Source organism: Halichoeres trimaculatus, unplaced genomic scaffold (assembly GCF_033239565.1).
Source record: "Halichoeres trimaculatus isolate MK-OKI-2021-1 unplaced genomic scaffold, fHalTri1.1 fHalTri1_scaffold_11, whole genome shotgun sequence".
NCBI lineage: Eukaryota > Metazoa > Chordata > Actinopteri > Labriformes > Labridae > Halichoeres > Halichoeres trimaculatus.
In genome coordinates, this window is record NW_027437189.1 from 23,677,010 (window position 1) to 23,703,101 (window position 26,092).

The 26,092-nt window shown below is 40.5% G+C and overlaps 1 protein-coding gene across 1 annotated transcript in view; it reads right to left on the minus strand.

The window, feature by feature from the left end:
• LOC141799469 (chemokine-like protein TAFA-2) overlaps nt 1-26,092 on the minus strand; it is a 102,816-nt gene that overhangs the window by 33,796 nt on the left and 42,928 nt on the right. Inside the window, exon 2 of the mRNA XM_074681712.1 lies at nt 14,643-14,743. Coding sequence (XP_074537813.1) covers nt 14,643-14,742 — 100 coding nt within the window. The 5' untranslated portion in view covers nt 14,743. The remainder of the gene's footprint in view (nt 1-14,642; nt 14,744-26,092) is intronic.

Genomic DNA, 26,092 nt, shown 5'->3' on the forward strand with positions numbered 1-26,092 from the left:
GACCCAGAGGAGGCAGTGGGGAAACACTTTGATGTGCTGAAAACTTGGATTCCTGCAAATTATACAATAACACTCAGAGAAGAATTCTCTTACACTGGTTTTTGTTAAATATTACATACATAAAAAAAATCTCAGACCGAGTAGAAGGACATTTACTCTTCTCTTAAGTTAAGTGCTCTAATTTTCTGTCACGGTCAACAGTCATATCGGTTAGAGAAGAAGAAAATAAAACTGTAAGTAAGAGCGCATTTTGGCAGCTAAAACTAAACACAGGTCTGCCTTTTCAATAGATAAAAAGGGTTTTAATTTTATGAGATTTGAGCAGTCACAAACTAGACTTTGGAAAATGTCTGTCTGGCAAAAAAAAAAGCACCAACACCACATCTTAAAACACATGCATTTCCTCCAAATTCTCAATGCAATCAATAAACAACCTCCAGGTCCCAAAGTAAGCTCCTCTGGTCATCTTTGCCTCTAATGATATGACCATATTGGTAATACATGCTTCCAAGTATCTCTCCTCACTTGCAAAGAGCTCACTCTAAAAAGGAGATCCCCATCTCAATGTGACTTACATGTGAAACAAAGCAGAGAGAATTGCAGACACAAAATTGGAAATTCAAATGCATGTATCCGTCAGGCTGTGTTTCTATGAATACCAAAGGCGGGGATTGTACAAACACATAAGAACAAAACCACTGTGCCACCCACCAGGCAAATACTTCTGGAGGACAAATTGGAAATTGAATCATAAACTATAAAGAGCCAAGGTTGAGTTCAGCCGCGGAAGAAAAGAGAGACGAGATGGAGGTGGAGAAGAGAAAAGAAAGGACGGCTGCATTAAATAAAAGTTCACTCTTTCTCCCATGCCCCTGCAGAAATTCATGCTGTGCTACCTGATTGAAATTTCCTGGTTTAATAGCTGTGAAATAAAGTAAAAGTTGGAGAGAGGAGGAAGGGGAGAATAAGAAACAGAGGGCGAGAGGGAGGATCGGAAGGGAAAGTGGAACATGAGAGAAAAGGAGGGAGACTGAAAAACTCAGAGACTAAAAGATTCATTGATTTAATGCAAAGTGAACTGCTTTATGACTTCTAAAAACTGCAATCAAAGCTAATTAGTCATTACTGATTTCAATTTGCCTTGCTGTAGTGCTCTTGCCAAAGAGTTAATCCACACTTCTGTTGTTACCATCCTAGTTCAACAGAGTGGCTTAACAAAATGCTCTGAGTCACCGGAGGCTTTAGTTTTGCTTTTGAATCGACACAGATGTACCAAGCTGGGCCTGTTCTGGGTTGGCTTTTGAGCAGACAGGTAATGATTAGGCACTAATGAAAACACTAAGAAGGTCTCCGTAAGGTAATATGACTGTGCAGACGGAGGAAACTCTCCGTTTACACCAATTAGTTCAAACACTAGGGTCAGACACAAATTGTAAAAGCTTAAATCCTGAATACTGAGGGATCATTTTGGTGGGATTCTTTTTACATCATTTGACTTTCAAGAAATATACCTGTCTGTTAGGCCTTATCAAAGATGTAGTGGGACAAATTCTGGCTACATGTGGACACATTTTTAGTTATAATAACAGTGTGACCCAAGGAATACCTAAACTTAGCTGCTTTATACCTTGGTGATGGTGCCTGACTTTTCCTCCTGAAGCACCTTTAGTCTGAAACTGCCTTTACAACCCCTCTTTTAGTAAGTACATTTGTTTTGTCTTATTTCATTGAATGTCCCTATACATCTCAAGAAACAAAAAACACAAAACCACTTTCAGAAGGTAAATCCTCATCAAATGAATCACCTCACTTTTCTCTTAAAGCAACAGTAATGATGTATTAACTTGGCTGATCGTGAAATGCCTGAACAGCTATTAAACAGGCTACAGTAGAGTTATAACAGCATTAGTCTATCTTGCTTAAAACATACTGGATCAAAAGTTGGTGATTACCACAATCAATCCAGTGCCGCAGTGCAAGGATTCCCATTTTTTTCCTTAGACCTGCTACACCCACTGCCCCTGGGATTAACATGCTAGCATGCCTGCACGTATAGTCCAAAGCAAAAACAGAAATGACATAAACACAGAAGATGTGAAAAAAATAGCCCAATAATCACAATATCACTCTAATGCCCTCTTTTGCCTCAGTTTTCTTGCTTTGGAGCAGTAAGTAAGTAAGATTAGACATTCCTGTATTCTTCTGTCTGATGTAGGCTCGACGTTTTGAAGGATGGAGCCTAAAATCCACCCATTAATAAGAATATTCCAGTGTTCAGAGAGCAAATAGTGATGAGTGAGAGCTTTAAAAGAAAAATAAAACCTGCTGGGACTGATGCTCTGGTGCATCTGTCCAAATCATAGACTGTATAATAAAGGTTGTCATCTCCATGACATCACCTATCTGTTTCTGGTACAACGTTTTGAAGCCAATCATCCGTAGGGGCAAAATTAGAAAGTAAATTGTTGGACTTAGGCTATATTTTGTTTAGTACTTCTACTATTCCAGATAAAACCATCTGACCTATCAACTGTAGTATCTCAGGCAAAATGTGATGCACTTTTCCTATGCCAGTGTTATTCCACTACACTAATACAGCTAGCTAAACACTGGCCACAGGGGTGGGGTGGGTTTTAACACATCTTTAAAAACGTTACAACCTTCCCCTTATGTACAACTTAACTTATTTTGATTTTAATAATGTTACAGAATGCCTAGGCAGTGGAAAAGAAAGACTGGCAGAGGTGTGCCTGCTGATGTTTTTAAAGAAAACATCTGATGAAGTCACAAAGAACAGGAAGTCAGCCAGATCAGTCACAAAGGCTCATGGGATCTGCCTTGTTCCTACAAATCACTGCAGAAGCTAAGGGTCCAGTGATATCCTATTGTAGATTACTGCACCCAGTGATGTCCCAGTGTATGTGTTTTTACACAGCTACACTGTAGTGTTTTATTCATTCATTGTTGTTAAATAGGGTTGCAAAATTCTGGAAATTTTCAGTGTTGGAAACATTCTTTGGGAATTGTGGGAAAAGGAATTGATTTATAATGAGGAACGTAAATATAGCTAGGAAACATACAATGTAGGATAACTTTGGCTAAAACAACCACGTTTAATGCAAGTTCATTTGAATATCTATGGTATTCCTTGACCACATAGCAGAACTTTGCTTACTGTGGGGCTATTGAGGCCACACTCCCTTCATGCACTGTGCATGATGCCCACAGATGGATAAAGTTACCACCCGAGGACTACATAACTTTAAGTGAGTTTTGATAAAACAATTCAGAATATTTTCAAATTTCCCAACCTTAATTTCCTATGGAAACTTTCTGGAAATTCACTGGGAATTTTGCAACCCTATTGTTAAAACACATTTAAAAAAGTGTGCAGCTTCACTCATACCTACTTTGCATTTACTATCTTCGGAACCACACATATCAGATCAGGACACCTTGTTGCCAGATATTCGGTATAAACAAATGGACTGAAATCAGGAGTTTAAAATGCTGATCAGGAAATCTCTACCCAACCCACTGTTTATCTTGCAGGGCTATTTCCTCTCTAAAAATTCTGCAGTATAACAGTACCACATGCAAAACACACAATTGAATGTATTCAGAGCACACGCCTGGTCTTTGGTAACCCAATCACACTCTTCCAGTCTGTATTTGTTTATCTGTCAACCGGATTCTTTAGGCGAAGGCCATGAATCACACCACCTCCTAGCAGAGTACATCTCACTGTCTGGCATCACCTTTCTGCTTTCATGGATATTCTTTTTCTACACTTGGAGAATAACAGCTCCAACACCCCGTCCCCTCTTGTGTGTAAGCCAGGAGGCAGCTGCTTTCTGGCCCTCTGGTTCAGTATTTCAGCAATCAGGCAGTCTCCTTTACAGACATTTAAAAATGTATTTCTCTTTTCCAGTCCCTTTAATTTGTGATGGAGTCATGTCTCAGTAAGAATAAATGCAGACTCTCCTGTGCCTGTAGACTCTCATCAGATACACTCACCTTAATTAGTGACTACATCATGGTTATCACAACACGTGTGATACCAAGGACACACTTATTGGTGAAGGTGAATATATGCAAATTCAGAGCCTTGGAATGTGTCAACACCAATTGAAGTAGAGTGAAGAGGAGGAGGAGGAGGTGGTAGAGGAGGAGTAGAGAGAAATAGAGAGAACGCCTTGGAATAAAAAAAACACCCACAGTGATGAATAAATGGAGTGATTATAGTAAAAGGTGTCTTGGTTGCTGTGCGGCTGTTGGCTCATGATGTGCTTTCTGAAAAAACAGTATCATTAAAGAAAAAAATTGCATACAACACCATCACACCATTCTCCACCATAAACTCTCACACCTCTCTGTGCCTGCTCCCCCATGCCCGTGGATCTCCCACTTCCTGACTGACAGGACACAGCAGGTGAGACTGGGGAGCATCACTTCCAGCACACATGGACAGTCAGCACTGGCGTCCCTCAGGGGTGTGTGCTCTCTACACTGCTCTTCTGCTGCGTTCCATTTGTGTTCAGAGCTGGGAATGACATCATCTCCCAGTTCAGCGTTCTAGTTGCCAAGTTGCCATAACAGCAGTATTTCATCGAATAATGCTATTTATACGGTATGTTTGTTTAGTGCGACAAACACCATTTAGAAATTCTGAAATAAAAAGAATCTAACAGGAGCTTAATTACTGTTTACCCCTGAACTCAAAATTTCTTACTGGGAACTCTGGTTGGTGTGGCTGCTACGACTTCCAAGTCGGAAATTCCAACGTCGAGTGGCATTCCAGTTGGGCGTCACCACTCAGACAACTCAGAAATTCCAACCTCCAAATGGAACGCACCATTCCCCCTTTACACCAATAAGCCCACCTCAGGGGGCCCTCTGTGAAACCCTTGAGATTTGCAGATGACACCACCATCTTTGGTCTCATCTAGGATGGTGATAAGGCTGCATACAGACAGGAGGTAATAGCTGGTCCCCTGGTGTGGTCAGAGCAGCCTGGAGCTGAGCAACTCCATCTCTTTTTTTATGTTGCCTCCAAACATGACAGGCACAGACTACAACAAACTGTCAGAGCTTCAGAAAAAATTATCGGAGCCAGCCTGCCCTCCCTTCAGGACTTATTGCGGTCAGGGACCAGGGAGCAGGCTGGTAACATATCTGCAGACCCCTCATACCCTGGGCTAGTTAAACTCCTCCCCTCAAGACAGAGTTACAGAGCGCTGTAATTCAGGACATCTTGACACAGAGCATCACACCAATAAACAAATAAAACAACTAAACCAACAATAAAACTATAAATCATAAACCTCAACAGCCCGTTTGTCTGTTTCTCCATTGCACTTTTTTTTCCATTGCACATTTTTTGGTGTCTTAGTTAATCTCTTTTTCAAATATAATATTCAGTTAATAAATATAATAATGATAATAATAATAATATTTTATTTAAAATTGCCTTTCTAAACACTTGAGGTCACTTCAAAATTGAATAGCATTTATTCAAACTTGTCAGCACAGAGAGAGTACAGTTCCAAAACTGAGTCAAATTCTTTGCATTCCTTTCAAGGCTACTCTGATTTTGATTGTTTTGTTTTTTTCATAACATGGAAACTCTTTAGGTTAACAGTTTATTGGTAATTAATTAACACCTTCTGATTTGCCTGAGCAAAAAAGGAAAAAATGTGCCGCTACTGGAAATCTTCATAGTTCTTAATTTTTTCATTCAATAAAAGGCCATGAACCAAATGTTTTCTGATTCTGGTAATTTGTTTTATTGCTTTATTTTTGTGTTTTGAAAAATTATGTAAAAAGAGATTCAAACTACATATCTGTGGCTAATTGTTTTCTTGTTTTTCACAGTAGTAAAATGCTAATAAAGCCCTTCATAAATTATCAATGACGTGAACAAATCTTGCCCCGAGGCACCATGAGGACTGACCATGGTTGCCATGGCTCACACCTTAGGAACTGTTTCAGTACATGAGAAATACATGGTGATATAAATATTAATCTGCTGTAAGTTCACAATGAAGGCCACCTTTTTTTAATGTGTACAGGGGCGTCATAGTGGGGGGGACAAGTGAGACTGACAACCTAGAACCCAACTGGGGATGTGGTTCCTCAATTGGCCTGAAAAAAGTGTTTTCTGCACTTTTATTTTTTATTTAATATAATTGCAACAAAATAACTACAATCATGTGACTACATAAAAAACGTTCAGAATTCCCTTCTGGAAAAAGGGGAAGTCTCTCGTTCCCCTCTGATTGCACAAAATGGTTTAGTCCGTCCTGTTCCTGTGGACTGGATATATATTATTACAAACACATAAGCTTAAACTGCAAAAACAGACTTAGATTAAGCATTTTTCTGTCTACCTCTCACTTTCACACATACATACACACACACACACACACACACACACACACACACACACACACACACACACACACACACACATGTACAGGGAAAAAATGAAGAGATGTGTGTCCTTCCTTCAAATGTCACTGCCTTGAACTGGCAAAAAAGCTCAACCATTAAAAATGTCACAGAAAGGATCACTACCTCAGGACCACAAAGAAACATCTCAAGATAATAGCATCTCTTTACTGGCTTTCTTCTCGTCAAGGAAGACAATTGTAGGCAAACTCCCCTCTTTACGGTTGATTTTTATGTCTGTAAATGTACTTTTTCAGTATGAAGCTAGAACCAAGGTCATATTATATCGATCTTTTTCAAACTCGAAACATAGAAAAAAAACATTTAGCATCATCCACAAACCAAATAGCTGCACACTAACTTTACTCCACTACACAGAGGAGACCCTGTCAGAGATCAGAACAGTACATAGAAAAGAAACAAAAATCTAAGGGATGCCTGGTTTGTTCATTCAAAAGCTGTTACAATCATTTGACTTTGAATATCTGCCCCACTTCCTTCTTTGATTACACACACACACACACACACACACACACACACACACACACACACACACACACACACACACACACACACACACACACACACACACACACACACAAGCAATAAACTCTTCCCATCTCTGACCAGTGAATTTAAAGTGAAGCTAAGTCTGATGATGTTTGTCAGCATGAAAAATTTCACATTCATAATTTTCAGCTTGAATTTTTCACAAGCCATATGGAGCTTGTTGTAGACCAGGCATGAAGTGCAGATTTACTGTTGAGCTGGCTCTAAGGAGGGCAGACAGCCTGTCTCCACGCATCACATTAGAAAGCCTCTTTGAGAGAGTATGCATGTAGGTGTGTGTGCTTGTGTTAGTGTGTGTGCATTTGTTGCAGGCCCAACTGCATGCCCATGTCCCTCTTAGCATGTATGAGAGAGCGTTAGCATCCTAGCATCCTTCTACATATCTGTCCTTACATCTCTTTCCCTCATCGTGGCAGACAGAAAGCCTTTCAGAGCAAGTTAAATTCCTGGTAGCCTCTAATCAGTGGCGATGTATGGAGATTGCAGCCCATGGACTGAGAATCAATGACTCGACAGTGTGTGTTGAAGTGATCAGCATAATCGCTGTTCCGCTTAACTTCAAAATCCAAGCCAAGCCGTTTCTCCAAAGACTATTGGCAAAGCCACTGAGACATTTAACCAAGGCCCTGTCGACAAACAAGAAATCTTCATTGCAGGCGATCTGTAGTCCACTAAGAGTGTTAGAGCTCCGTGGTCTGGATAGAGAGCCCAAATTTTTCACACAGTGGTGAAGTGATGTGTATAACAAAGGAAGTGAGTAAGAGGAAAAGACAGGAGGATGGATGATTTAACAGATGGAGAAGCAAGAGAGTCATTTTTTCTCTTCTGCCCTGAAAGATAAGAATCTAGAGAACTAAAAGGTGAAGCAGAAACTAAACACACACACACACATTGAGACACACACTCCAAGCAGCACACACACACACATTGAGACTTCTTTTGGCACTTCTCACGCCCCTCGACTTTCCTCCTGAGGTCGCCACAGCTGTCCTGTCAGCTTATGCCTCTTAAGCTGGTGGCAAGGCACACACTAACACACCCACACAAACACATTAAGGCTTTTTGAGACGCTCTGTTTTCCTGCAAAATGTGGGGTAAAAAGCGTACAACTGAACTATCATACATATTTATGGGCTGCATATAGAAGGCAGTGGAGAGAGAGTGAAAAATATCTGCACCGCCTGTGAGACCAATCAGTGAAACACAAGTTAATCAATGAAACGGCCAACTGTCAGATCAATGAACTTTAAACAAAATGAGCATGAACACTCTCTTTAGTAAGAAGTTTAACCTAAAGCAAACTAAAAGTGATTTTTTGCTTGACGTCAACAATATCATTCAACCTTTATCAACATTTAATAACCAGTGCTAAATATTCACTAAGAGCTGGGTCTTAGACCGTCTGATTCATTCTGCCCCTGAGGACAAAGAGGAGAAGGGTCAGATTAGGTGCCTAAGGGGCCATTTACACAACAACGGTTTTAGGATGACACGCAATAGTATTGTCCAGTTCAGCCTCTCGTTTACATGGAAACGGCGTCTTAGTCGACTGAAGTGCAAACTTTTTAAAACGGCCCCCAGAGTGGACCTTTTCTGAAACACTGCTGCTGGGGCCTAAGTGTTCCCTGAACAGATGAGTCTTTAGACGTCTCTTACAAGTAAAAAGGGACTCTGTGGATTAGTGGTTCAACGGATCACAAAACTCACAGATCGTTCCTCAGATCAAGAGTCACAGATCGGATCATTTTTCAGATCAGCAAAAAGCAAAAAAAATAAAAATAAATAAATAAACAAGTTTTGTCCGTTTATTAAACACTTTAATTATTAAATTAAATATATAAAAGTAGTGCACAAGGCAAATCTTCTTTATAACATAGTTATTAATGAAAAAAAATTCAAAATGCAATATATAGGCATATCTCCTTCCTTTAAAATGTATTAATTAACCAAAAATCAACTAAAGTGCAACAGAAACACAACAAGGCATATCTCCTTTTAATATTGGTTGAAAGACCATTAATAAAATAGAACTCAAAGGTAAACATTAGAAGACATCTTCCTTGAAACAAGGAGAGGGCAAGAACCTGAGCTTATAATTTCAGATTTTTTTTTCGAAAAGACACGCCAGATATAAACAAACATATAAACAATATGGGAATGGAATGCAAAGCGAACGGCAGGTCGTCCTCGCTCTCATAATCACTCATCTTTACGTTGTTATTGCATAATTCGTCCTGGCAGACTACCTGCGTTTGTTTATATCTGGCACACCGTGCGCGGACTGATACACTAACTGGCGAGCGCCTCGTAGCCAGCTGTGGCTCTGCAGCGGAGGTAGCCATTTTACGCCACGATGAGAACTAGAGCCTTATTTAGCAGCGTTTTTGTGTGAAAGTAATGCGCTGAAAATTCTCTAAATAAAGCGCAAATGCAGAACGATATCAGATTTTTTCGGTCGAGTTCGTTTATTTGTGTTTTGGGTCAAGTAAAATATGGCCCCGTCTGAGTGCATAGGAAACCAGCAGACAAGCAGGGAGGGGGTGTTTGGTGCGAGCGCTCTGGGCTTCTGCTGCACAAAAACACTGCTGTAGGGGTAATTTCTGCCCTAAACCTTGTGATAGGACCCAACTTGTTCCATCCCGGAGTATCACTTTAGGCACGGCACGGTGTGTATGGCCAGTGTGTCGCAGGGCGTTCAAGCTCCTCCTCTCCTCCGCTTGCCATGTCTGCACACCTCCCTTCTCTGCTCGTCAAAAGATGTGTGCGGACAAGCACACAGCTTTTTCAGAAATCAATCTGTGGGTCACATGTGTGCCGAACAGTTTATGTCGATCCGAACGGATCACGGATCAATGATGATCCGTTGCACCACTACTGTGGATAGTATGGAGTAAGGTAATTCATTCCACCATTTGGGAACAACAGAGACAAAGAGTCTGGCTAGAGATTCAGAGCCATCCTGGGCTGTGAGCATCAGGCGTCTTTCACAGGCAGAGCTAGTGGCTGAGAGGGAGTGTAGACCTGAATGAGGGATTCCAGGTAAGAAGGAAGCGTTGTTGTCACTGTTATGTAAGCCAGTGTCTGCTCTCTTCCTTTTAAGTGCATGTCAAGGTGTGTTTTATGATCCCCTTCAACATATGCTCTCATCTTTTAACAACAAGATTTGTTTTGCCATAAGATAACCCTGAGTGTTTTGTTCTCATCAAACATTGTTTGGTATGTTTTAGGGAATACTTTAGACTTACTTTTTCTCAGTTCTTAAAGGTGGCTGTGTCTGTTTCATGGTACCTTATAGTGTATATTTCCAATTTCTATTTTCTAACTTAGTCAGGTCTGTATTAATCCTTTTTCCCTGTTCCCCCTTTTTAAAACATGCTGTTAGGTCTGTCATAAGTGAGTCATAGAATCTTTCCTTTTAAAACATGGTCTGATTTATTTTAGGATTTCCTTTTGTGCCTGTTTTCTTTCATACCTCAAGCAACATTAGGAAATGCCATTTTTACTGGATAAACTTTTCTGTTTAAATGACACTCATTGGGTCAAGTCTTCAGTTGTTTGACCCATACATCTCACCAGCAGCCAACTTTTAGCTGAATAGTATCCATGTTAAACTCATTTATGGCTAACTGTGGAGTTGAAAGCCTGATGCACCATATGCAAATGCTTTGGGGGTTTTTAAAGTATTTATTTGAGACACTAAAGCTGTGACAAAGTGTTGGAATCTGACAAATTAAACAATAATATGTTGAGTTGCTTTGACATGATAATGTTTGATCAACAAGCAGAAATCCAACTCAGACGAGGTGTTTTAAATTAAACCTAATGTTAGTTTAACCAACTACAACAGATGAAGATATTATAGTCCACTACACTACTCCATGGTGCTCGTGTAAACTGTTTGAGATCAGTTATATACAGGAAAAAAGAGCAACAAAGCCATTATGTAATAGGGACAGTTTGAGCCGAATTAAAGGACCTTAATATCAAATATTTGGTTGCACATGTATGTGTGCCTTCAAAAGTCTCTGAGCAAGAAAAAAAGAATGAATGTTTGTGTTTGTATGTGTGTCATTTATGTGTTAGAGCAAGGACCTTGAAGTGACCTAAGGGATTGTATTCAGCAATTATCTGATTACTCGCCTGTGTTTCTCCCTCTCAGACAGCCTGCAACTGGATAATGCTGTAATTCCCTGATTACAACTTACTCCACAGTCAATCACCCATTAACGGGAGCACACAGGCGAAACACATGCACACCAACACTGACACAATGTGTCGTGCTGAAACACTGCAGCCACCATTTTAGAGGATAGAGGAATGAAACAATGCCGACATATTGGACATATCATCACAACTGAAATCCTACAGATCTTAGGACTTTACTATTTTCCCTTTCACTTTGTGTTTCTTGGCGTTTTTTGTTTCACTCTGCAGGCTTCAGCTAACCCCTGAGAGCTCATCGATACATCATAATGAAAAAGCATCTCCATCCTCATGTCTTTTCACCATCCTGCCATTTATAAAAATGTTTGCCCTTGCCTTGTCAGGAATAGCTGGCAGCTGAGGCAGAGCGAGTTATATACAGACTGAACAAAAACACACATACACTGACACATAAAGTCACAGTTATAGGTACTCCCACCCTGCAAGGACTCACACACAACATATCCTCACAAAAGGACCTTGTAGTCTCCCGGAAGTGATAACATTATGAGAGATTTTCAATTTCTGAGCAGAAGGCTGAAGGGCCATTGAACAATCTTTTCAAGGCGTTCTCGTCTTTCTTTCTTTTTTTTCACTTTATGACTTAAACTCCTCACTTGTTTTCCTCTTCAGACATACATTAATGGCATGTCAGTGTAAAGCAGATCTGAGACACACTGATTGTGGGAGCATCACTGATTTTACAACACACACACACTTAAAACAATGACAAACAAAGATGACAGGTCCAGAGGAAGGACGGCTGGTGGACACCACATTCTCACTGTGTGAGAGCCGTAGGCAGGGCATAACATTTTCAAGCCATCTCCACCTATCATATTAAGTCAAAGCAAAGACAAAAGCCACAATCATCACATCATTGCATTATCCTTAGGTTGTTTTTACTCAGTCACTCATTCACGTCTGCTTTAACATTGTCATCACATCTCTCTGTATTTAGTCTGATAGACTTAATTAAAAAAAAAAAAAAACTTTAAAAAGGTATCAGTAGTGCCATAAATCTAATCTCATCCAGAAACATCCCAAACAACAACTCTCTACATTACAATTTCAGCAAAAAGTTGGACAGTTTAGGCTTTGTTGTCATTTCATTTATATTTTAAACATAAAATTATATGACTTCTCTTGTGTTAACATCCGGGACATTTAGGCCATCTTTTTTTTTGATCATAGCATCACCCAGAGTAGCACCTTTACATTTGTGTCAACTAGTTGTCAGTTCAGCAAAGACAGTACAACACAGAGGCTACACTCTGGTTTTACTATGAGATCAAAAAAAGAGCTATTTACTACCTCCGCCAAGGAGGTTGTGTTTTGGGGAGTTTGTTTGTCTGTGAACAACATAACTCAAAAACTAACCAACCGATCTTGATGAAACGTTCAGGAAATGTTCAAAATGGAACAAAGAAGAAGTGATTATAATTTTAGAGGTGATCCGGATCACTCTCTGGATCCAGGAAATTTTTAAAAGATTCTTTTTCATTGTGAGATAGGGCCATTTTCACCATCATGAGTATATAACGCCACAATAAATGGTCAGATTGCTTTACAAAACAATACAAGACAAGGTCACCATAATTTCTGACAGATGTAAAATGATCCAGATCCTGATAATATTCTTGATATTCTGGAATATGAAACATGTGGGTCATCATAATTTTCAACACTGTCAGGTAACAAATTAACATACAAACCTGCAACTAACACCAAATTGTAGCAGACAGTCTGCTGAAAGGGAGTATAACATTGAAGTAGGACTAAAGTGTTGCATGACAATCACAATATGCTTGGTGGAGATCTGCGCTCTCTGAGTGCTTTTCTAGTTTGCAATGTGTTCACAACTCACTGCTCTGTAAACTGCAGAAGGATCAGTTCATGATGCAGATCTTTAAAAAGCATAAACTTAGTTGGGTCTTTCCCCAAAGAAAGAAAAAATACAAATGTTTGCGTGCTGAATGGAGATCAGACCGATAAAATCTGATTAATTGTTGGAAGTTTTGAAATCCAGGCTGAGTCAAACAATGAGCTGGTTGGCTTATTTTCCAGCTGCTTCAAACTGATTTGTGCTTCCAATTAAAATGTTTGATCTAAAACAGATGGTCAGATATCTGTTTTTAAAGTTAATTGTTTGTCATCAGATTACCACCAGTTTGAGCCAGGCCATACAGTGTCATTACGGTGACTTGTTGTGTCTGGTTTTGCTCTCCATACTGACTGTTTTTTTCCCACATATTCCACAGCTGCATGATTCATGATGGGTATAAGCCACAAAAAAAATAAAAGGGAAACCACAACTAGCTAAAACTCCTCACATGATTCTACATTTATGTATAGAATCTACAACTAGAGATAATTCAGTATTAGACATTTGTCTTTTTGTTAAGGGCAGAGTGCCTGACGACCTTATACTGTTAATCAAGGCTGCAACGACAAAAATCAGAGTCAGAATTAGTTTCTGATTAATAAAAAAGCATTTAAGTCTTTGGTGACTAAATCATCACAAGAATTCATGCTTTGCACGGACATTTAATCCTGTTTCAAAGTTCAGTTTCTGAGAAGTGAGGCATCTCGTATCCTCTCTGCCGCAGTGACATTCAGCTCAGAGGTTCACAGATGGAGCCATTCTATAGCTAGCTTCACAATGATGCACTTTAGCGCTGATATTCATATTCCCACAGAGTAAATGTAAATAAGTGAACAGCAGGACCTCAAGCTCCTATTTATTACAGCAGGCAGGTGCATGCTCTCTTACAGCTCTTTTCCCAGAGGACGGTAATTTTCAGTGTTTCTCACAGCTGTGATCCACAGAAGCAAAGATACCAAACCCTCACACAAGAAAAGAAAAGGGAAGTAGTAAGAGGGCCTTTGGGCTCAATCATGCTTGTGACTCAGCCACTTGGCTCACATGGGAGGGGGACCACACAGCCAGGGATTTCTAATCCATGAGGCTCACCGTGCGCTGTCTGTCTGCGCTATAACCTACAGGCATCTCCAAGAGTCGCCCCGTTCTGATAGAACTGCAAAGACATGAAAGCCCCTAAACTGAGAACACCTTTCTTGTCGGATTACTTGTATTCCCCTTTCTTTTATTAAAGAACTTTTTTTGGTGTTCTTCCTGGCACACGGCTTCTGTGGTCTCGTATTTCGTTGTGAATCCGACCTCTGCATCCCCTCGGGTGGAACACGGCCTATTCACTGCAACTTTACAACACGAGGAAAGAAATTGGCTTCAAAGGCTGCCTGCAGTGGTAATCCACAATAAATCGAATACCGTAAATGTTGTACACAGACACTGACCAAGTGACAGGAATATATACTGTGCACACCAAGACAGACACACACACACACTCGCACACACACACACATAGGGAAGTGGAAAGAAACACGCATATGCATACCTGTATGGCTCCTGTGTGTATGTGTGAGGGAGGCCAGGCAGAGGGACAGCAGTAGACTCCACACACCTACTCCACAAATGCAAGGACCCCGTTCCCGCATTCTGCAGGAGGAAACAAAAAACATGATGAGAGAATTGTAGGGTGTATAGAGCAAGATCAACCATCTTATTACAGGGAGGAGAGATGCTGTCAGAAGAAGCCGGGGAAAAAACAACAGTAAGAGAGCAAGAGTAACAAAACAGATATTTTTGCACTCGTACTCAGCAGATTTGACATGGCCAGAGATGAATGGATATGATTAGTTAGTCACTTTAAACACCTTTCAACAAAAAGGGGGGACAGGGGCTAACAGTAAAAAAAGAAATAAAGGGATGAAAGGCAGACTTCTTTATCTCCAGATGGAGGGCAGCCACTGCACGACACCTTACAACATTAAAGCCGAAGGCAACACAAAACATTTTCACCTATCAGGTTAAGTCAAAGCAAAGGAAAGATCAACTATCGTCACATCTTATTATTATCCAAAGGTTATCTCATCATCGTCAGTTGCTTCAGTCTTGTATAGAAAAATAAATCCCCTCAGTCCTGCAGATTCATAACTTGCTACACTGAAAATCTGCTTCTTTGTTGATGCCGCCACAGTGTAGGAGGAAACATGGATTTTAGCAGCCTCCACCCAGTAAAACACATCCAAACTCTTTGTACTACGCCCTTTTATCCTGCAACTTCTATGAAATGCCTGCAAGGTAGGGAGGACAATATGGCAAAAATATCACAATGCAATTTTTATGGGAGACATAAAACAATGAAATAAAGCTTTAATAAAGTCTTAAAAAATACCTTCACATAAAAAGTATTATATTTGTTATTCAAGGACTATACTTTTAAAGAGGTAAATCAGATAAGTTTTTCTAGACAGCAACTTGCAAAGTAGCCTTAAATATAAACATGAAAAAATATTCATTTTAAGAATAAATGCCTGACACTGCTTGAATTTCACTTTCTAATAAGGTTTTTTTTTCTCCCTCTGAGTTGGACTTTGTGTTTGCCATCTTTGCAATGCACAGAGTGTGTTATCTGACACCAAGAGACACAGAGTCTGCTGTTAAGAATACTGAGAAGTCACAGGAAATCTTAAACAAGGTGTTATCATACTCAATGAGCAGCTCAGTTATGAAGAAGATTCTCTTTATGAGGTTTGTTCAGCCTGTGCCTCTATCAGAGCGTTCAATCCCTTATTATACACATCAGCAAGTGCCCATTCAGAAGCATACAACACATTTGGTGTGTTTGATCTCTTTACATTTGCACCTAAGTGACACACATTATACCAGGAATTTATCAGCATGTTAGCTTTGTGATGGCTATCACATTAGCTTTTAGCTTAGAGAGCATTAGAAACGTCAAAGCTAGCATAGATGTACACTGTACATTCTTATGGATGGTCTCAGAAAACCTAACACGATACATGGAGAACAAACACCCCATACACAAAACGTTAGTGAATGTTAATCTGTTTTTGGCAAAGAGAAGGAAATTTACCCCGGGACAAAAACTGTTTACTGGTAACTTGTGTGTTTACTGTGAGTGACAGACTGGGAGGATTAAAGTGATGAAAGACCAACGATTAGAGACTATCAGAGCTTTAGAAGCTTCATTAAAGATTATAGCTTGACAGATAAAAGAAAACTTAAAAACAGAGATGTTCCAAGTTCTACATCTTGGCTCTTCAGTGATCTAGTTACTGCTAAAGTGTTTGTAAACTTTCACAGGCGGCTGGAGCCCAGCCCAGCTGTCTTTCAGAGAAGGGCTGAATGATTTTGGAAAATATTATCCAATTGCGACTTTTTTGGACCTATATTGCAATTGCGATTTAGCATGCAATTTTTTGAGGAGATGTTTATCTTCTGCTTTATTGAAACACAAGCAATAAATCATTCAATAGCAGTGGTGATTGCTCTAGGACTGCAAGGGAAACTCAGCTTCCCCTAAAATGTCCCCCAAAAAACATTTCATTGACAAAAAATGCGCTAGAGTTCCGTCATCTTTTGTTCAGAATCAGCTACCTATCACAGGTAACTGGCTCCACCTCCTTCTCATTCAATCCTGCAGCGTCTCAGCGCTCTAACACAGTTGGACGCTGAATGTCTACTGACTTTAGCGGGAAGCATAGAGTGGGTTGTTCCACTGTGGAAACTGGAAGGTCATAGGATAAACGCTGGGCTTTGTCCCACCCTTGGACGCTGAGCGTCTCTGGTGGTCTATGAGGCAGTGGGCTGGCCTGGACGCTGGGCTTCTGCGTGATTGGACGATCTGTCTGAGGCCGAATCCTTTTTTGATTGACAGTGAAATGAGCCAGTCAGCGATCTTAAAGTATAACCCCCCACCGGAGCATCTTCTGAGTTATACATTCAGCTGTTCTGGACTGATCCGGAGGCTTTATCGATCCCCAGCGACTTTACCTTTCTTAAAAATGACGAGCGTTGTGTTTAAAGATTCTCCCTCTTTTCACCAATAAGCAGCTACAGCTACAGCTGTGGCGCTTCTCCCCCGTCACTCACACTTACAGCCTGTCGTAGTCTCACGTGATAGTGAGACTACAACACGGAGGGTAGAATTTACATTTAAGTAAAAAAACAAATTTATGATGTAGGCCGGGAAAAAAGAGCTTCCCCTCCTTGACTGACCAGCAACCGCCACTGTTCTACAGTATGACTGGCACGACAAAGAATACTTTCAAGATATAAACAAGTCTTTCCTGATGTGAATAACATATCTTTATTTAACTATTACAGTCACAGTAGAATATTTACTGATTGATTTAACTACAAGCCTTGTCGATGTGTGATATCTTTTGCCAGAAGAACCAGCACATTGACTTTTGATGGTTTTAAGGGAGAACAAATTCAAGTTACTATATTCCCCCCAGGTCTGTGTACATGAAACTCTTTTCCTTTGTTTTTTTACATTGCAGCTTTTGCGATTTGAAAATTGCATTGTATTACATTGTGGTGTCCGTTTCAATTTGCTTAATTGTTCAGCCCTACTTCAGATTAAGGCAGAGTACACCCTGGACTGGTCAACCCCAGGGCTGACTCATAGAGACAGACAACTCCAAACCCACATTCACAGCTACGGGAAATTTAGAATCAGCAATTAACCTGAAGAGCATGTTTTTGAACTGCGGGAGTAAGCCGGGGTACCTGAAACTGAGGCCTGCACAGGGAGAACACGCAAACTCCACAGACAGGCCCACCTTGCCCCATGTGGGCTTCATTCTGGTGACCTTCTTGCTGTAAGGCTATGGCACTAACCACTGCGCCACCTTGCAGCCTGCTGGATTTACTAATCTAAGTCTTTGACAGCCTGTTCAGGTCTGACAACTGTCTGCAGAGGGTTTGCACACACTAGAAGGGCAATAAATCTTTGTGTTTGAAAATAATTCAATTTCTTAATAATGTAACAAGTAAAATCCTGTTGAGTAGAATTAAAATAAAAAAACAAAAAGTGGAATTCTTAATCGTTTTCATTATTTTGGATAAGATGCAAATGATAAGCAAACACACAAATACGGATCTCTTGTTCTGTGTTTGCGTGTGTGTTTCTCTGTTACTAGACAGGCAGGTGGTGAGCAGGAATGCAAATGCTCATAGAGCTTTATATTCTGAGAAACATAAACTTGCACAGTTGACAAACTTTTTTGTTCCACCAGGGGATCTGTGTTTTAGTAACTCGGCTTTAATACACATGTGTTAGCATGTAGATTAACAACTTTAGGAGGCAAACAAAGACTAAAACACAACATGATGCACACTCAAAACGCAGTTTCAGCTCATACACGCAATGTTGACACAAAAATTATCACTTCAAACACTTACCCAAGCTCCTCTTACTAACTGCTCTACGCTCTCCACCTACATGAGCAGATAGTCTTTATGTATCCTGGCAGGGGGAGCTTTTACCCAAATTGGAGTGAAGAGGATGTTGACTTACACTTCAGAGTGTGTTTTTGTGCTCTTAAGAGCTGAATTATGAATATATTTTTTTTCAGGAGGAGTCAAAGAAGAGTCGCTACAATAAACACTCAGACTGGAATCATAACAAGTTGGTTGTCTAATAAAGTGACTCTGCACAGAAAACACAAACTCAATGAGTGGACATGTTAAGTTGACCGTAAAGCTTTTAACTGATTATGAAACAGAATGAAATTAATACTAATGTCTCCAAATGACCTACAAAAGCAAACAAGATCATCAGGAAGAAGCCTGACTGTTGCCATGGAGTTGTTTTTAATTGGTGGTAATCAGTACCACTGGGTCAGTGTCAGACAAACAGCACAGCATGCAGACAGGAAAAGCCTTTTTGCATAAACTAAATGAAAAGATTTGTTTGACAGTAAAGGGAAGTGGGACAGTGTTAGTGCTCCAGATTCCTATGACACATGTACAGGACATCATCAGGCAACTCTAGAGGTTTGCCTTGCCAACTTAAAAAGTTGGTATGTTAAGCTCTGAGGCTATGGGGTTTGATGGGTTTGAGTTGTAGTTGGGTCTTCCAACCCCCCACCCACAAGGCTGTCTTCATCTTATACCCATGACTGCAATGCCATCTCAGGCTCCAACATCAGAGCCAAGTTTGCTGATGACCCAGCCGTGGTACGCCTGATCTCGAATAATGATGAGGCAGCCTGCAGCGCTAAAACCATCCATCTGGTGGACAGGTGTAAGGGGAACCAACTGGGTGGGAATCTCTGGTACTACTTTAAACTGGTTCAAGTCCTATCTCGAGGGAAGGACTTTCTTTGTTGAAATTGGTAACTGTGTCTCAGACCAAATAGTCCTGATTTGTGGGGTTGCCCAGGGTTCAATCCTGGGACCCCTATTGTTTAATTCGTACATGGGTCCATTAGGTCAGCTCATACGCAGCTGTAATATGTCCTACCACAGCTATGCTGATGACACTCAGATCTACGTGTCAATGACGGCAGGGGAACATGGACCTGTAGATTCACTCTGTGTGGATGCAGAACAATTTCCTCCAGCTGAACTCAGATAAAACTGAAACTGTCTGTGGCCCACAGAAACAAAGGGAAAGGGTTATTAGTCACCTTCAGACTCTCTCTCTCTCTAAATGTGAGTAACCAGGTTAGAAATCTAGGGGTGATATTTGACTCAGACCTGAACTTTAACCACATCAAATCAATAAAATCTGCAGCTTATTACCATCTTAAAACATTTCCAGGATTAAAGGAATAGTGTCTAAACCTGACTTAGAGAGACTGATCCATACATTTGTCTCCAGCAGGTTAGATTACTGTAACGGCCTGCTCACTGGACTCTCAAAACGAGCTGTGAAACAGCTGTAGTTCATCCAGAACGCTGCTGCTCGGGTCCTGACCAGAACCAGGAAATACAATCATATTAGTCCACTTCTCAGGTCTCTGCTCTGGCTTCCTGTGGCTCTTTACAAATCAACTTGTCTTGCCTTGCCTTGGAGCTGAAGAGTCCCAGAACCAAGGAGCTTATTTTGGACTTCTCCAGAAAACATCAGGGGAGTCTTCTCCCACTAAACATAAATGGGGCCCAGGGGGAGAGGGTTGAAAGTTTCAGGTACCACGGTAACATCTCCCAAGACCTGCCATGGTTACAGCACGCCCCCAGAAAAAAAAAAGGCCGTAGTCATGTAGAGCATCCTGAATGTGGGCACTATCACCTGGATGGAGATCACCTCCAAGCATGACTAACTGGCTCTGAGGAGGGTGAGTGGACCATCAAAACCACCCTTCCCAAAGAGCCAGGAGGACTGCCCAGGGTCCCAGCCACCCAAATAACAGAGTATTCTCCCTGCTGCCATCAGGGACATGACACAGGCTGTTCAAGGCCAAAACAAAAGACTGAGGAGGAGTTTCTTCCCCCAGGCCATGAGGCTGCTAAACGAGTACTAAGTGCCCCTACCTTCCCCTGTAAACTGCTGTAAACAAGTCTAATTTTGCAAATAAAAATGGGCATTTCAGAATGGGGCATAATCAGGATTTATTGGCTTTTGAAGACAGCCTCAAGTGGACATTTGAAGCACTGCAGTTATTTGCACTTCAGTATTAGCTTTAAACACAGAAGACTGCTGCTTGTTTTTGACAGTCATGATTTCAATTACTTAATCAACCAATCTTTATTTTTACAGTGCCTGTTCATTAAAAAACTTAGGTCTCCTGACTCTTGGTGACTTTTGATTACCTCTGTGTGAACTTCATCAAGGTGGCAGTAAATTGCCAATCTCAAGATTGTATGAGGTTAAGAATCCAATGAGTGGTGTCTACTATTTGCTTAATCTATTCTTTTATTTAGTCTGTAGTTGTGACCCTTGAGTGTGTGAGCCCTTTTCACGCTGTCTGATTTTCTTTTCTAGCAATGATTTTATATGAAAGAAAATGCTGTGAAATAGTTTAGTGGTTAGATGTGATGATGTAAGTAAAACAAAACAAACTTTCCAGGTTTGTGTAAGAGTCTGTGCAGATCAGCTCAGTGCAGATGAGATTATACACACACCTGCTTGGGTCTCATTGTGAGTGTGTGCTGATGTGTTTATTTGCGAAGATGTATTTGGGCACATAGCAGCGTGCATGCGTGCGTGTGGGTGTGTGTGAAAGCTTTGCCACGAGGAAGTGCGTGTGTGTTAAGCCCTGGCTTGACTTCTTAGCTGGCTGTGTGAGTCATCTGGCCATGCAGCCAGGCATTTCTAGAGCTTGCAGAAGCCGCAAAGCCAGACAGGCTGAGCCAAGGCTTTCTCTGGTTAGAGGGCATCAAACACACACATACGCAGCCGCTCACATATATATGTGTGTGTGTGTTCATAAATATTTACATATCTGTATTCTGGGTTATGGTTGCTTTTGGTCTCTTCTCATTCATCTCCCCTTTCACATTTTCTTCATCTTCCTGATCGTCTCCTTCTCCCATCCTTTTCCTACTGTCCACAACTTTGCTCTGCTTGTTTCAAATAATTAGCAAACAGAGCACATACGCTGCCCGCTTCCTCCCCAGCTCATTTAGACACACAGCAGTGTTTGTGATGATGCAGTGCCACTTCATTTTGCCTTGTTGTTTGGGCTGTCTGCCGCAGAACTAGTGGGTGTGTGATATAGAATGAAATCAGAAAGGAGCAGGGAAAGATAGGGCAGGTGTGTGTGTGTGTGAGGGTGTGTGTGTGTGGGAGTGTGTGCGTGTCTGATTGCTCAGGAACACAGGGTTCTGATCAATAGCTTCTAAACAGCTCACCTCTTCTTCAGTATCAAACTCAGTGACTCACGTTCACTCACTCTAACAAACTGAAAAGCGAGTCAGTTTTTATTTTCCTCATACAAAATAAAGCCACAGAGTTTGTCGACTGAATTCTGTTTGTGTTTTTTATGTTTGCATTTTGTTGCGACTCATTTGCATTAATACAATCCCCCCTCCAGGTGTTCTGGACATCTGATAATATTCCCTCATTCTCTTTTTATTACATCAACTGGTGTGAGCGCAGGAGGAAAACCGAACCATGTCCTCTGACCTTGCATGATGTAGCTTTTATTAAACGAACACAGAGCGGCAAAAAGAAGAGGAAAAGTGAGAAATGGAGTCTGAGAAAGAGTGGTGGTCTCTGATGGGTTCTGCAGTCTGTTCCATCCCTTTAATTAGTCCCATTGGAATGTCCTCCACCGCTCCATCCGGCTGATCAGCTCCCCCTCTATATATTTCCAGTCTGTGTTTGTGAGTGTGTGCATATGTGTGTGTGTGTTTGTATGAATCATTGCTGAGGCCGGATGGACATCTCATAGGCATACTCAGATTCCCCTATGGTGAAGGGGAAAAATGTGGTGAGTGCATCAATATTCAAGGAGTTTTCATTCCCTGAGATATCTGCCATTTGGAAACCTGGATGCTCGTAGACTCACTGTTGACTGCAGCAATGAGCACGAATTTAACTGAAGATGTTTAATGTCCCCAAAAGAAAAAATAAATGGTAGGTTTTAGTGTCAAGAATTGTGGGTGTTAGGTTAGAGTTTCACACCTGACGTGTTAAGGTTAAAAAAAAGACAAACAAAAACTGTTTGCTGTATTTTATTCCTGACTGTGGGAGACATCATGTAGCACAGTGCACACACGTTGCTGCACTGATCACTTCTTCTCAATCATCACATCACTGTTTTCTTTCAGGTCCCTTTTCAAAACTTTACGATCAGTTCACCTGGTAGTCCTCTAACAGCTGTTGCTCCTTTCTGTCCAGAGTATTAAAAACACAGACTGTGTCATTTCCTTGTGCTGTGGTGCCACTGCTGAGGTCACTGGTACCCTCATGTTGGCTTGTTGTGCTATTCAAAGTTGCAGAATCAAAGGAAAATGTATGTTATTGTCTGATATTGTCAACAAGCAGTAAAGTAGAAGGGAGAGGACACTGAGAGAATAAAAGGGAGAGATGAGATAGCATGGAAGAGAGGCAGGAACCAAAACGCAAGACAAAAATGTGAGAGTGGGAATGAGAAAAAGGTCCACAGTAAGTCTGACTGTATTTGGATGTCTTGGTATTAGTCAGGGGGGTACCAGTACACGTATTTGTACTGAAACATTTCAGCACAGCGATTTCCATTTGATGTCATTTGCGCCAAAGTTTTCAGTGAAAAATTAAAGTAAATCCACATCCAGGATCAGAAACAGGAGCACTCTACACCCAGCATGGGTATTTGGTCTGGGAAACAATTAAGGGCACGGTCACACTGGCCATTTGAACCGTGCTGTTTCCTTCTGCAGACCAAGCACTGTTTCCTTCTGCAGTGCTGTTCCCCCACTGGAGAGGACAGCCAGCGGTCACACTACCCCACACTACTGAACCAGACTTAAGGCACACACATGGCCTGCCTACGCCAATGTGAAGTGTCTGTTTACACAAAGCACAATCTCATCAGAGTCAGCACAGTGACACAGAATTAGCACTGCTACAATATTAGAGACTCTTTGGTTTACATTGAGTTTTTTTGGTCAGGCAAAGTCCTCCAACACCCTGATGTTTAAATGTATGTTGAGAAGAGCGGACAGAGCAATCATACATCATGGATCATACTTCATGTCTGGTGCTTGTGCTCATGCATGAAGTAAACTGTGCTGAAGTCCACCTCTCCGAAGAGTGCCAAAGCAGAGAAGTGAACGGTGCTTAATCACAGCTCAACTGCAATCACACCGGCCAAAGTTGAAGTGTGCTTAAGCACAGCTCAGTTTGCCAGTGTGACCATGTCCTAAAGTAAATCTGTACAGTGACTTTCTTAACAAATCATCTTAAAAACACTTTGTATTAATCTATTGATTCTGATCAATGAACATGGATCGTGTCATATCTAGAAAGGAGAAACATATCAGCGTCTTGTGGGGCCGACAGTCAGTAGCACTGTCATAAAGTCTTGATCCTGAAAAAAAACCCAGTCTCAGCTGAGTGTCTGATGTCAAGGGAGTGGTCCTGGTTTGTGTGTGTGTTTGTGTAATAGCTTGACATGAATATCTGACATGCACACAGCAGAGGAGTATGACACAGAGAGAAGTTACAACTACATAAAACACTGTAAAAGTTCTGTACAGTTATTAAAACTTATATAAATCCTTTGGTACAAATATCCACCTGTTGGTGAGTAGCCTTTTGAAAATACTCATCGAAAATCCAGTGCAACTTTTATGGGAAGTTGATGACAGAGAAAGCATTATTCAACTTTTCAAACAAATTATTTTTTAAAGTATATTATTTATTGGAATTCATTTAAAATGTCATAAAAATAAATCTGAGCAGGTCTTAAAGTCATAACTGTTATTAAACTCTTATTATCATTGGAAATGAAATAATGTGTAAAGTTATTTTGGTTCCTATTAAAGAAAATTAAATTGTATATGTGAGATTAATCTTGCTCAACCAAACACAACTAAAAACTGCACTATGGTGAATTATTTTTGGACTTCTTGGTAGCCTGTGTTTGTGAACAACTTGAGTGAAACATAAATTAGTGGTGTTGTGTTCGGTGCCAATCTAAAACCAATAAACTTGAGTACCATGCTTAAGGGTTAATTTTGGGATGCTAAGTTTCTGTTTTGTGAAGCCCTGATTTACTGAAAACTTGATAGACATCTATTGATGTAGGCTTGTGTTTGAAGCAGGCCTGTATAATGATGACCTCTGTGTCATAAGCAAAAATCATTCACATACTATTTCTGGACATTTGTGATCAGTTTGTGTTTGCTGTTAATGAGTTATTTCAAAACATAATTTAATATGTTTTGCAAAATAAAAGCCCATATCAATAACCAGTTTTATAAAGAGGACACATTATAACAGTGTAACAAAACAGCATCATCCTGACCATCCTAAAATACAGTTGTGGATAATACAGCACCAAGAATCAGTGATTTATCTGATTCCCCAGCAGCCCGACTCACAGCTATGTTTACCAATATTATGACGAACACTGGAGGGAGGAATTTAAGCAATGATTTAGCCATTTTAAGAACCATGAAAAAGGAGAAATACTCATCTATTACAGTTCTTCATGCTGTGGTGAGTGGAGAGGTGCGTGACATTTGCACTTTTTATTAACAAAAAGGAATTTTATTCTGAACAGCTACAAACCAGCGTGGTGCGAAAGACTTATGGCAGAGGTTTTCCTGAAGGTGTCAGAGGAATTGGAGCTGACTGAAAAAGACCAAAATACAATTATAAAGGTCACAGCAAATGTGACTAAGGATGTTAGAGTTATACAGGTTTACATTTAAAAGATGTATATTGAAGCATAAAATGAAACAGATTTACATAGACTACACGTTTGGTTTTAGCTTTGAATGCTTAAATGTGTGGTTTTTAGTGTAACATATTCAGTGACTGTCTATAACTTTACAGTTGTTCTGCAATTCCATAAATTTAATTTACAGACTGAAAAATGGTTATTATTTCATCCCTGTCAAACTAAACCATAGTGCAGTGAATACATTGAAGCACTTTACTGTTTATGTGTTAATCAGGTTTTTGATTGTGGCATTATAAGATCATCAGGAGACTTGTGTTGTAATATTATTGTTATTGGGAAACTCATAATTTTTGTTGTACCACAGGTTATTACATATTTTCTTGTGTTTTACATTGGGATAGCCTAAAAAACACACTTGATGACTACGGCCCATTAACTGTTAAAGATCAGACTTCAATGTGAGGAAACATGTGACAGCAATAACCCACTGAGGACTGTTGGTTGGTTTAATCACAACCTTATTTGCACACACAGAAACCAAACAGGGACATATGATAATAAGCCATGAAAAGCTACAGGTATGTGTGTAATGTGAATGTAATTTCTGTGGTGGTACAATAAATGTGATGTACACAGCAGGGAGGGAACACACTAATAGTGGTTTGTCAGAGGAAATCCGAGCGTTCTCGAGTCT